The following is a 10964-nucleotide window of genomic DNA, read 5'->3' on the forward strand; positions in this document are numbered from 1 at the left end:
TCTCTCTCGCGTCTTGGCATTTCATCTTGATTCGATTTCGAGTTCACAGATCTGGCGATGGCGAATACGAAGACGAAGGCTCTTTGAAGGCGAAGGGGAAGACGAAGGCTCTTTGAAGGCGATGGGGAAGACGAAGGCTCTTCAAAGCTTCGTGGATTAGGCGTTGGCCGAAGGCTTTTTGACTTCATCTCTTCATCTGTTCTCTCTCCCTCCACCATCCGTCGTCGATGCCGAAGAAGAAGACGAAGGCCAGAGACGAAGACGAAGATTGCGCAAATAGTTTTTCAGTAAGTTTGCATTCTATTTCTCTTTTACATTGAAATTTTGAAACCTAGATTTACTAAAATTCAACCATTAGATGCTTTTAGTTTTTGGGTATGTGGGTCACTGTGGTTGGGGGAATCCGATGATCGGTTCCGATCATCTAAATCGCCGGCTGGCTAGGTAGCCGGCAGCAACAGCAAAGCCGGTCTCTTAGTTTGTTTTCAATTCGGTTTTTAGTTTCGGTTTGGTTAGCATGGTTTAGGGTTCGGTTTGTTGGGGTTGGTCGGTCGGTTCGATTATTGCATTTGGTTCGGTTCACAATTTTTTGGCGATTCGATTCAGTTAAAATCGATTGTACACCCCCATTTATATATATATAAATTAATGTTTAGTTACAAAAAAGAGAATTGGGTTGTTGGGTTTATATATATATATATATATATTTAATAAAATTACCATTCAGTTGGGGCTGGCACGCTCTCTGCCAGCCCCACTACATCCGCCCCTTAGTATGGTCCAATGGTAATTATATTTTTAATAATATTTGATTTCTTTTAATAGCATTAATTTTATCTTCACTTAAAATAACCCCACACAGGCAAAAAAAAAAAAAAAAAGCCCAAATCGAACCTCAAATTCAAACTCGAAAAACTCTTTAACACAGTTACACAGTTTGTATCTTCTTCAACCTATTTATAAAACAACAAATAGAAACTATAAATAATGATGATTGCTTGAATCACTCATAATGTGGAGTGTTAGTCTCTAAATCGCAAGTGAAAGTGAAAACCAAAATAAAAGATTTCGTGGATCAAAGCTTTAGCTTATATATATGAAACATATTTTAAAGAACACCTTTTAAGTATCAATACCTTAGGTTAGATTAGATGCCATATATATAATTGCTCTTTAATAAGGATATATTTGATTTGATTCCATAATGTAAAGTTGGCGTGAATTCTAAGGGAAGTCGTCATCTTTTATATACATAATTATTATATATAATTAAGCAACGAAGCATTAAGAATTAAGGAGGAGGATGACTGTTCATTAACGGCCGCAGAGGTTAGATACAAACAGGTCACTCTCACCAATTTATACATTTGCTCCCTAGAAACATCGTCGAAATTCACCGCCGGCTTCTACCCAGTCAGATCTTCCACACACACACACACAGATCCGCGCATATATATATATATACATACAATCTTCCCACTATGCCTTCCCCAATTATACTCCAACAATGGGGACTCCCAGTCGCATAAACCTGAATTGGACCTCCCTATTATTGTTTTCTCTCGTCTTCCTGCTTTTCGCAGCCATGGCGGAGAGTTCGCGGCCGTGCACGGCGGGGGACTCCGGCCCGGTGGTGCCGACGACCCCGCTCGTCGCCTTCCTCGAGCGCGTCCAGGAAGCGGCGCTGAAGGCCTTCGGCGGCGACGACTTCGACCCCAAGTTCTATGTGGACTTGTCGTTGAAGCGCAATCTGTCGGTCACCCAAGAAGCCTTCGAGAAGCTTCCGAATACGTCGGACGGGGCAGTGCCGGCCGGCGATCTGAACGGGTTTATCGGGGAGTACTTGAAGAAGCCCGAGGCGGGCTTGGTGGTGGTTGAACCGGCTGATTTTGTGCGGGAACCGGAGGGCTTCTTGCCGGCGGTGGTGAACCGGAAGGTGAGGGATTGGGCTCTGGAGGTGCACTCGCTTTGGAAGAATCTGAGCCGGAAAGAGGCGGCCGAGGTGTTTCACCTGCCGGAGTTTCATACTCTGTTGCCGTTGCCTAAGCCGATGATAATTCCGGGGTCCAGGTTTAGAGAGGTGTATTACTGGGATTCTTACTGGGTGATCAGGTAAAGTTCCCAAACCTGTTTGGATTCTGAGAAAATTGGGGAAGGAAAATTATGGCAGAATCACCTCCAGTCGGCCTCGTGATTAAAAAAAGACTTGTTTGCATCACTAATGTGTCCCTTTCGTTGGTCGCATAAAGGAATAGAAAATAGTTGCTTACCTTAATCAATATATATATATATATATATGAACAAAGTTTCTTAAAGTTAAATTTCGATCCACCTCATAAAAAAAATTATTTTTTTAAGATAGCATTTGGATAGGAAGATTTTAAATTTTTTATTTGTTCAAGTCGGAATCCAGGGTGGAATTCAATCCAAATCTAAACGCTTCCGTTAATTATATAACCAAACGATAAATTTTAAATTTTAAATTCCAAATGACTAATAATAGGGACAAATGGCCCTATCCAACGCAACCTAAAGGTAATTTAGTTTTATAATTAATAGTAATTTTTAGACCCATAATGACTGACAAGCTTTGGTTGGCAATTAATTTGTGATGCAGGGGCTTGCTAGCAAGTAAAATGCATGAGACTGCAAAAGGGATTGTGAGTAATCTGATTTCCCTTATTGATGAATTTGGGCATGTTCTTAATGGTGCAAGGGCATATTACACTAACAGAAGGTAAGTGCCCTTTGTTGGGTACTATAGGAATTTTGTTGTTCGAATTCCGAGCAATGTACATATATGATTGATTTTCATGTTGATTAGTAGGGTTGCAACAACTGCTAATATGGGTGCGTTGGAAAATTTGCAGCCAACCTCCTCTTCTGAGTTCAATGATACATGATATATACAAAAGGACTGGTGATTTGGACTTTGTTAAGAAGTGTCTCCCAGCCTTGCTAAAAGAACACAAATTCTGGACTACAGGTACTTTCAGAGTCTTCAATATCTCTTTCGGTTATTCACCAGCTTGTTCATGATCCTAAAACTGTATTTTGGTTTCTGAACTAGATAAGCTTGGTGAACTGGTTTTTGAGAATTGAATTGTTTTCAAAAAATTTATTCTGAAACCTCAACTTCAAAAGAAAAAATACGGAAACGATGGTTCTTGAAGTTATTTTGGTTCCAGAAATAGCGGAAAGAAAGAAGAAACATTGAATACTGTCCTCAGCTTAAGTTGTGTGCCTTTTGTTTTCTGGTTTGTTTCATTGGCTTAAACTCCTTTTAGGAATACATGCTGTGACTGTGTATGATGCTCACGGGTTCAAACACACACTGAGCCGATACTATGCAAAGTGGAATAGACCAAGGCCAGAATCATCGACCACTGTATGTCCTCTATATCCCATAAATAAGGGATAAGTTTCTGAGTTCTGATGTTTTCATTTGAATGATTCACGATGAAATGCTGAATTCATGTAATCCTTTTCCCAGGACAAGGAAACTGCTTCCAAGCTGTCGGATGATTCTGACAAAAACCTCCTTTACCGACAGCTAGCTTCAACTGCTGAATCTGGCTGGGATTTCAGTACAAGATGGATGAGGTAATCTCTTCTGATTCAGTCATTTTTTTGCACAGTTCATAGGTAATCGTTTTCAATTCATTAATTTTTACATGATTTGTGACTTCAAAAGTATTCAAGGGGTGTTTGGATTTAGTTTTTAGATGTATAATAGTATCTTGTTTTTTTTTATTTTAGGAGGCCTTTTAATGAGATTGCTTAGAGTAATTAAAAGATGGCCTTATAAGCTCAACTCTCAAATTGGGACTTAATTAGGATGCACTATTCTATATTCAGCGACTTGTTTTTATTGCAGGAATACCTCTGACCTCACTACATTGAATACAATATCAATCTTACCTGTCGACTTAAATTCTTTCATACTCAAGGTTAGATTCAAGTTTTCCCTTTGAAGCTTTGGTTGAATTGACTTCAGTTTGTATGGTATATGGCATTAGCTAAAGTATCTTTTTTCAGATGGAACTTGACATTTCCTTCCTTGCGATGGCCACTGGAGATAGTAGAACTGCTGGACAATTTCTACAATTTGCTCAAGCAAGAAAACATTCAATGAACACTATTTTTTGGAATGCAAAGATGGGACAATGGCTAGACTATTGGGTCAGCAATGGAACTACATGCCAGGCCAGTACCTAGATTTATTGAATGCATGCTTCATGAAGACAATAGCTCTCCCATTATATCTGATTTGTTTCTTATTAATGGTTTTTAGGGTGCTCACCCATGGAAGCACTCGAGCCAAAATCAAAATGTATTTGCCTCAAACTTCATTCCTTTGTGGATTGACTTGTTTCACTCAGGTTTGTAGCATGTTTTTCATTTCTTTTCTTTCCTTTTTTCTTTTTTCTTCTTGGTATTGTAGTGGGTTTCTAAAGATGTGCAGGTCTTTTATAGAACAGTTAGGCTTTACAAAGAGGAAGGTTGTTTCAATTTGTTTCGCATTTAGATTGACTTAAAGTTGGATTATATTTGCTGTTCAAAAAACTGAATTTCTTTAGCTTAACAGTAATCACCTCTAGTTGATAATAAAACGGAATTCCAAATTCATGCTTCACATAAAAGCTAAGTTTAGCATAATTGTCAATACCGTAATGTATAGGCTGGTATGTGTTGTATCAGGAACAAAGCGATACTATTTTATAATTTGGCTTGTTTCGGTCAAAATGCCAGTTAACACCTACTGTATTAGTGCTGCGCACTTGTTTATTTTACAACTTTATTTTACATTTTTTCATACAACTAAATTATTTATTTTGTCTTCATATATGTTATATTATCAATTGTATTATCTACCTCAATGTATAATTTGTATGCTGATTTGGGGGCACTATTATACTGTGGTGTTAAATAAATTATTTTTTTGTAACATATTTTTTACAGTAATGATGGTTTTGTATGATGTATACTATGAATTTATTATGTCAATACATCTGAGACAGAACCTGGTAGCGTTCAATGATGATACTGTGCTCTACCAATGAGAAATCTGGTACCTTCTCCGTTACAGTATTGACTACCATGAAGTTTAGACTAGTCAATGAGCAAAGTTGAAAGTGTCTCGAGTCGCTCATTTTCTTGAAACTTGCCTGATCAAGAGACAATGGATAAGTTTGATTCCCTTTACAAGTGTTACAACTCTGATTGGTTTAAATTTTGGTGCTTCGTAAGAACTTGTGTGTAAGAAAGGTAGATGGAATTGCAAACTAAGAACAGAAGTGTAACCTTTAACCAGTTGCCATAAGGAAAGTGATGTTACCTTACTTTTTTGGCCTTAATTATCCATGAACACTCAAGAATAATCGTCATTTGGGCTTGCTTTTATGATATAGCATAAAGCCCCATACTTTGACAAGCTATAATGAGAATACTGCTTGTGTCTAAATCTGTAAAGATCGTGCGTTGGTGGAAAGAGCCGTGCAGAGCCTTCAAAGTTCTGGGCTGATCCGTGCAGTTGGTATTGCAACAACTTTGACCAATTCTGGACAACAATGGTAAGCATTTAGCTACCAACCTGTTTACCTTGAATCTCAAACAAATCAGTTCTAGTGTAAACAGATCATTTCTGTATTATTTATGTTGTTTTGTGAAGGGACTTTCCAAATGGTTGGGCACCACTTCAACATATGATTGTTGAAGGTTTGGTCAAGTCAGGATCGAAGGAGGCAAGTGCTTTGGCAGAGGACATTGCTGTGAGGTGGATCAGGACCAACTATGTTGCTTACAAGAAATCAGGAGCAATGCATGAGAAATATGATGTTGAGAAATGTGGAGAATTTGGAGGTGGTGGTGAATACGTTCCCCAGGTAATGGACTGTTCCCATCTCATTTTTAGGATAACAGCACAACAATGATATCAGCGTCACAAACCTTTATCCCACTAGGTCAATGAATTCAACTAAATCATCAATCATCTCTATCTATGTAAGGCCATTGTATCACGTGTCACGTCATCTCATTATTAGGATTGGCAAGTAAAAAAAACAAGAAACTTGTTTAGGAGTGTCTTGTTTTTGGCTTCTGAGAAATGGATTTGTTAGCCTCATAGAGCTATTATAATCTTTAAGCACTATTGCTGCAGTTTTGGTTTCTGATTTTTGTAGAAGCACATATAGTTTAAAAGCTACCATAATTGTCTAAGAAATATACAGATAAGATATAGCAGTCCAAGCCGGGGCGGAGCCAGAAAAAATTTTCAGTGAGGGAAAAACTTATTAAAAAAAATAAAAAATAATATAATAATATAAATATACTGAAAATTAACATACTTTATTTAATATCTTACAATAGTTCTTTGCAAGAATTTGAAATTGAATTATCAGAATTTATAATTTTAATTTACTAATTAATTTTTTTTATTTATAATTAAAGTAGTTGGGCTTAATTAAAAACCCAGCTCAACATGAGTGATGGCCTATTAAAAATTTTAGGTAAATATAGGCCTCAATGAGTGGCGGGCCACCCTCACTGGGCCTACACTGGTTCCGCCGTCCAGGCATGTCTTCTTTTCATTAAATGTTTTTGGCATTTGGCCTCCTTTCAAGCTTTTCATTTTGTTTTTATCTATTAAAAATACAATTTCCTCAACTTGTTTTTTAGTATATCTTTGTAAGTAACATTTTCTACCCTTTTTCTTCATGTTTTTTGGCCTCTCCTAAAAATGTTAGGTGAAGTAACTCTCGGATTCTTAAAACCATATAATATACTTCTATTTTTCTTGTAAATTACTATTAGGACATTGGTTTGTGACAAATTTTCCTAATTTTGACATTTGCATCCTCACCAAGTTGCAAATCTCAACTTGCTCAAATTTTGATTTTGATTTTGATTTTGGGTCACTTTAAATATCACTTGTAACACCACGAGTTATTCTTAAGTAGGAGCATCTAAAGTTAGTTTTTAACCTCTTCGGAATATTCTCAAATCTTCGTTATCGATTATCAGGTTAGAATTGGGTATTCCAGAACCTATTAGGGTATTTCTCAACTTATTTGTTAATGCAAGTTATTGATTTCCTGCTTGAAAGAAAGGGGCTTTGTGTTATGTTGTTTAACTGACTCAAAACTTTTCCTGGCTTTCCTGCAACACAGACGGGCTTTGGATGGTCAAATGGGGTGGTCTTGTCATTCTTGGAAGAGTTTGGTTGGGCTAAAGAACTGAAGATTGATGATTGCAATTGAGCAGAGAAATTGATTGCTTTTGGGAACAATTAGGGATTCATATTGTTAGTGTAGGTGAATTACTTTCACGTATGAAATTTGTGTAATTGTTTGCATCTTAAAATAAATTATATGGAATTGAAATCAAGCAAGTTTTACTCAATTTCATTAAAGAGCACACACAAGAGATCATATAGTATAGGGTTACAACATAATCATATTTTTTTTCACAAACATCATTTGTTTTTACTATGGTTTGGATTTCAAATGAGTTCATTGATAAGACTTTAATCGAGTCGAGTCAAACTTTGAAAGGCTTAGACTTGGCTCGTTTATAAATGAGTCAATTCATTTATAATCAAGCCAAATATCTTGTGCCTCATATTAAGTTCACGAGTCTAATCGAGTCTTATCGAGTTTTAATTTTATTTAATAAAGTAAATAATAAATTAAACTAATGATAAATTTATTTAAGAATTTCAATATTTAGTATATAATTATATGAAGTCATGAAGCATTATAATTATTTTATATATATTTTTTAATAAAATTATTTAAAATATATGATTTTGTAAATATTTTAAATAAATATATAAAAAATTTAAAATATATATCAAATTATTCATAAATTTTTATCACTACAACAAAAATGATTTGTTGAGACATCTTTTTCAGGGCATTTTTTAGAAAGTGTCATCTAAAATATTATTTTAAGGCACAATTTAAAAAAGTGCTCCAATATAATAACTTTAATGATGCACAACAATTAAGTGCCCTATAAAATATCATTTTAAGCCACAATTTAAAGAAGTGCCCTAATAAAATAATTCTAATGAGGCATAATAATGAAATGGCCTAATAGACAAATATAAGTGTCTTAATAGATAAATCTAATAGGGCAGAATTTTTGAAATGCCCCATTAAAATAATTCTAACAAGACACTTAAATAAAGTGCCCTAATAGACAAATCTTAAGTGTCCCAATAGAATAATTCTAATGAAATTTAGATATATTATAAAATAAACATAGGCACATATATTAATAAGATGATGTGTATATTAGGTGATCATACATGTGCAAGAAGAAAGAAAGGTTCAGGATTCGAGTTGAGGGATAGATAAGTTAGAGTTAAGAGAAGGCCTTGTGAGGGATATGAAAAATAAATTTATAGTGATTTTTGAGGCATTTTTAAGTGTCACAACAAACTTAAATTTATAGTTGTTTTTGAGACATTTGTAAGTGCCTCAATATGTTTTGGGGGCATAATTACACGTGGCATTATTATTAGTGCCATAATAGTTAAAATGCCCCAATAAACTATCTATTAAGGCATTTTTAAATGCCTCTTAATCCAAAATTTATTGTAGTGTATATAAACTACCTCAAGAACTTATAATCGAGCAGTTCATGAACCTTATTGAGCTAAGTTTTGCCTAGTTCAAGTTTGGCTCATTTATTAAACGAGTTTTGAAAAACGAGCTTGAATGAACTTTTATCAATTCGAGTTTCAAATAGCTCACGAACGGCATAAGTCATTTACATCCCTATGCATTGATATGGGTTCACATTTTCATCTGTGTATGGCTTGAGCCATTAGAGTCTACTATAATGGTTTGTCACCTTTTAATGAAACAATGAATGACGAAAGTGAAGATTTAAGAGGATATAAAGAATTTGAACATACAACTAGGTACTAGGCTTAGACCTCTTATCTCCTTGTCTAGCCAGTGTAAATGGCCATAACAAGACAGTGTCATTGAGCATCCCAATATTGCTCAAAAATAAATTTTAAGACAACATGGCAAGGGCTCTAGACGACAACAACTATAAAATATAGTGGGATTGAGAGATCTTTTTGAAAATAAGGATGCAGTCTAGATTGTAAATGATTTTCATAGCTAAAGAGTTGCATTAGGAAAGGTATTTGATCTTTGTGTGTGTGTATGTCTTTCTGTGTGTGTATATACATACACACACAAAGTGGATGACCCTAATGCTTAATGCCCAGATGGTTGGTACAGAAAGAAGGATTTCAAGAAGGAGGCTATAATAGTTGTAGCAGTCCTTTGGAAAAAGATCTAGAAAAAGGGACACTCTTCCAGAATGAACAAAGATGGCACAGTAATCTCCGATCTAGACGAAATCAAACAGGCTTGGACTAAACTCAATAGAGCTTTTGTATAGTAGATGTAGGCATTAAGGCGGGATTACATTAAACTTTTGTATTCTTTATTTCTCTTATTTTATTATGTATTTATCCAATCCCATCTCATCCTAAGCAACATAAACCCCTTATATTATCCAACAATGTTTGCTGGGAAGCCTGGGATCATAGCAAGAGATGAAGGAAAAGTCCTACAAAAACAGAGCAAGGCAGAGAGGTACTTCAGCCTTGGAGCAAAGGCTCTGTTGATATTTTATGAAGAAAGAAAAAAATGAAAGGGAAAAAAATATCAAAGTGAAAGTCATATATTTTATTCAATCATAAACTCCAATTTATACAACTAAAATGTAAATTGAAATGAGCATAAAGAGGAGAATAATATGGCATAATATCCAGCCAAAACAACTAACAAATAATATCATATATTTGCTAATTTATTGGTTATGGATAATCCTAATTTATTTTGACTTCTTCAAACCACATCAGCAGCTACTAAGTCAAAATTCAACACTCCTCCTTGACTTTGAGGCTGCAAATGTAAATTTTGGCATGTCTTAGATATAGGCATATAGGCATTTTATGATTTATGGTTATGAGGTATAGGTATGGTTATGGGGGTATTTTATGATTTATGGTTATGAGGCATAGGTATGATTATGGGGCATAGGCATTTTTTGGGACATAGGTATGAATATAATTTTAAGTAGAGTTAAAATAACTCCTCCTCATCCTGATATTTGCCTATACTCAAAGGGTTCTGCGAACACTCCATGATGGCTGCTTGAACTCTAGGATTTTGAAATGCCATGGCAACATCAGGGTTGGCCATAATTTTTGAAATACCTTCCTCAGGTGTAAGCCCAATTTGATCAAATTGCTGCTTCACTTCAGGATTGGATAGATCAAAGTTTTTTAAGGAATCCAACATCCGGTTATCCCATTCAGTGCTTCCCTTCATATTATTTAGCATGTCTTCTAGTTGTTAACGGTATTGTGTATTCTGCAGCATTCATTTAAATGTAGAAGGATTCCTCATCTCTTCTGGCAGATATGGATAAACCATCTTCTGCACAATTTGATCTTCCATCATTTTTTCCAAAGCTTCCACTGACAAACCAGAACTTTTTTCCCGGGCAGATGAAGAACCTTGAGAAACACCAACCTCAGATGCAGAAGCAGTTCCATTATGAGAAACTTGGTCCACAACCTCAGCATTCTTTGATGATTCTAACGCAGTTGTTTCCTCAAAACCTCCAAAAGAACTCTTTTGTAATGTTTCTTCAAGAGAAGCATCTACAAATGCATATTTCTTTGGGCCCTCCATTTTTGGTTCACCCAATCTCACAGGTCCCTCAAGAAGAAGGGCTCTGATACCATTTGTTAGTATTTTATGAAGAAAGAAGAAAATGAAAGGGAAAAAATACCAAAGCGAAAGTCATATATTTTATTCAATCGTAAACTCCAATTTATACAACTAAAATGTAAATTGAAATGAGCATAAAGAGGAGAATAATATGGCATAATATCCAGCCAAAACAACTAACAAACAATATCAGATATT

At 35.4% G+C, this 10964-nt stretch overlaps 2 protein-coding genes across 2 annotated transcripts; one reads left to right on the forward strand and one right to left on the reverse strand.

Moving 5' to 3' along the window:
• The first annotated feature begins 1338 nt into the window (after window positions 1-1338).
• LOC127812964 (probable trehalase) lies at window positions 1339-7401 on the forward strand. The gene is made up of 11 exons (XM_052353585.1): window positions 1339-2112; window positions 2618-2737; window positions 2871-2986; window positions 3288-3388; window positions 3494-3603; window positions 3878-3950; window positions 4039-4206; window positions 4295-4382; window positions 5474-5573; window positions 5672-5885; window positions 7170-7401. Exons 1-11 carry the CDS (start codon window positions 1508-1510, stop codon window positions 7257-7259), a joined length of 1785 nt encoding a protein of 594 aa, XP_052209545.1. The 5' UTR covers window positions 1339-1507; the 3' UTR covers window positions 7260-7401.
• A 2711-nt stretch (window positions 7402-10112) lies between these two features.
• LOC127813500 (protein TIC 40, chloroplastic-like) lies at window positions 10113-10742 on the reverse strand. Its single transcript, XM_052354501.1, is given in 1 exon segment — window positions 10113-10742. A coding segment is annotated over 1 exon segment (615 nt). The 5' UTR covers window positions 10728-10742.
• Window positions 10743-10964: the final 222 nt, after the last annotated feature.

The sequence above is a fragment of the Diospyros lotus genome, chromosome 11, assembly GCF_014633365.1.
Source record: "Diospyros lotus cultivar Yz01 chromosome 11, ASM1463336v1, whole genome shotgun sequence".
Lineage (NCBI taxonomy): Eukaryota > Viridiplantae > Streptophyta > Magnoliopsida > Ericales > Ebenaceae > Diospyros > Diospyros lotus.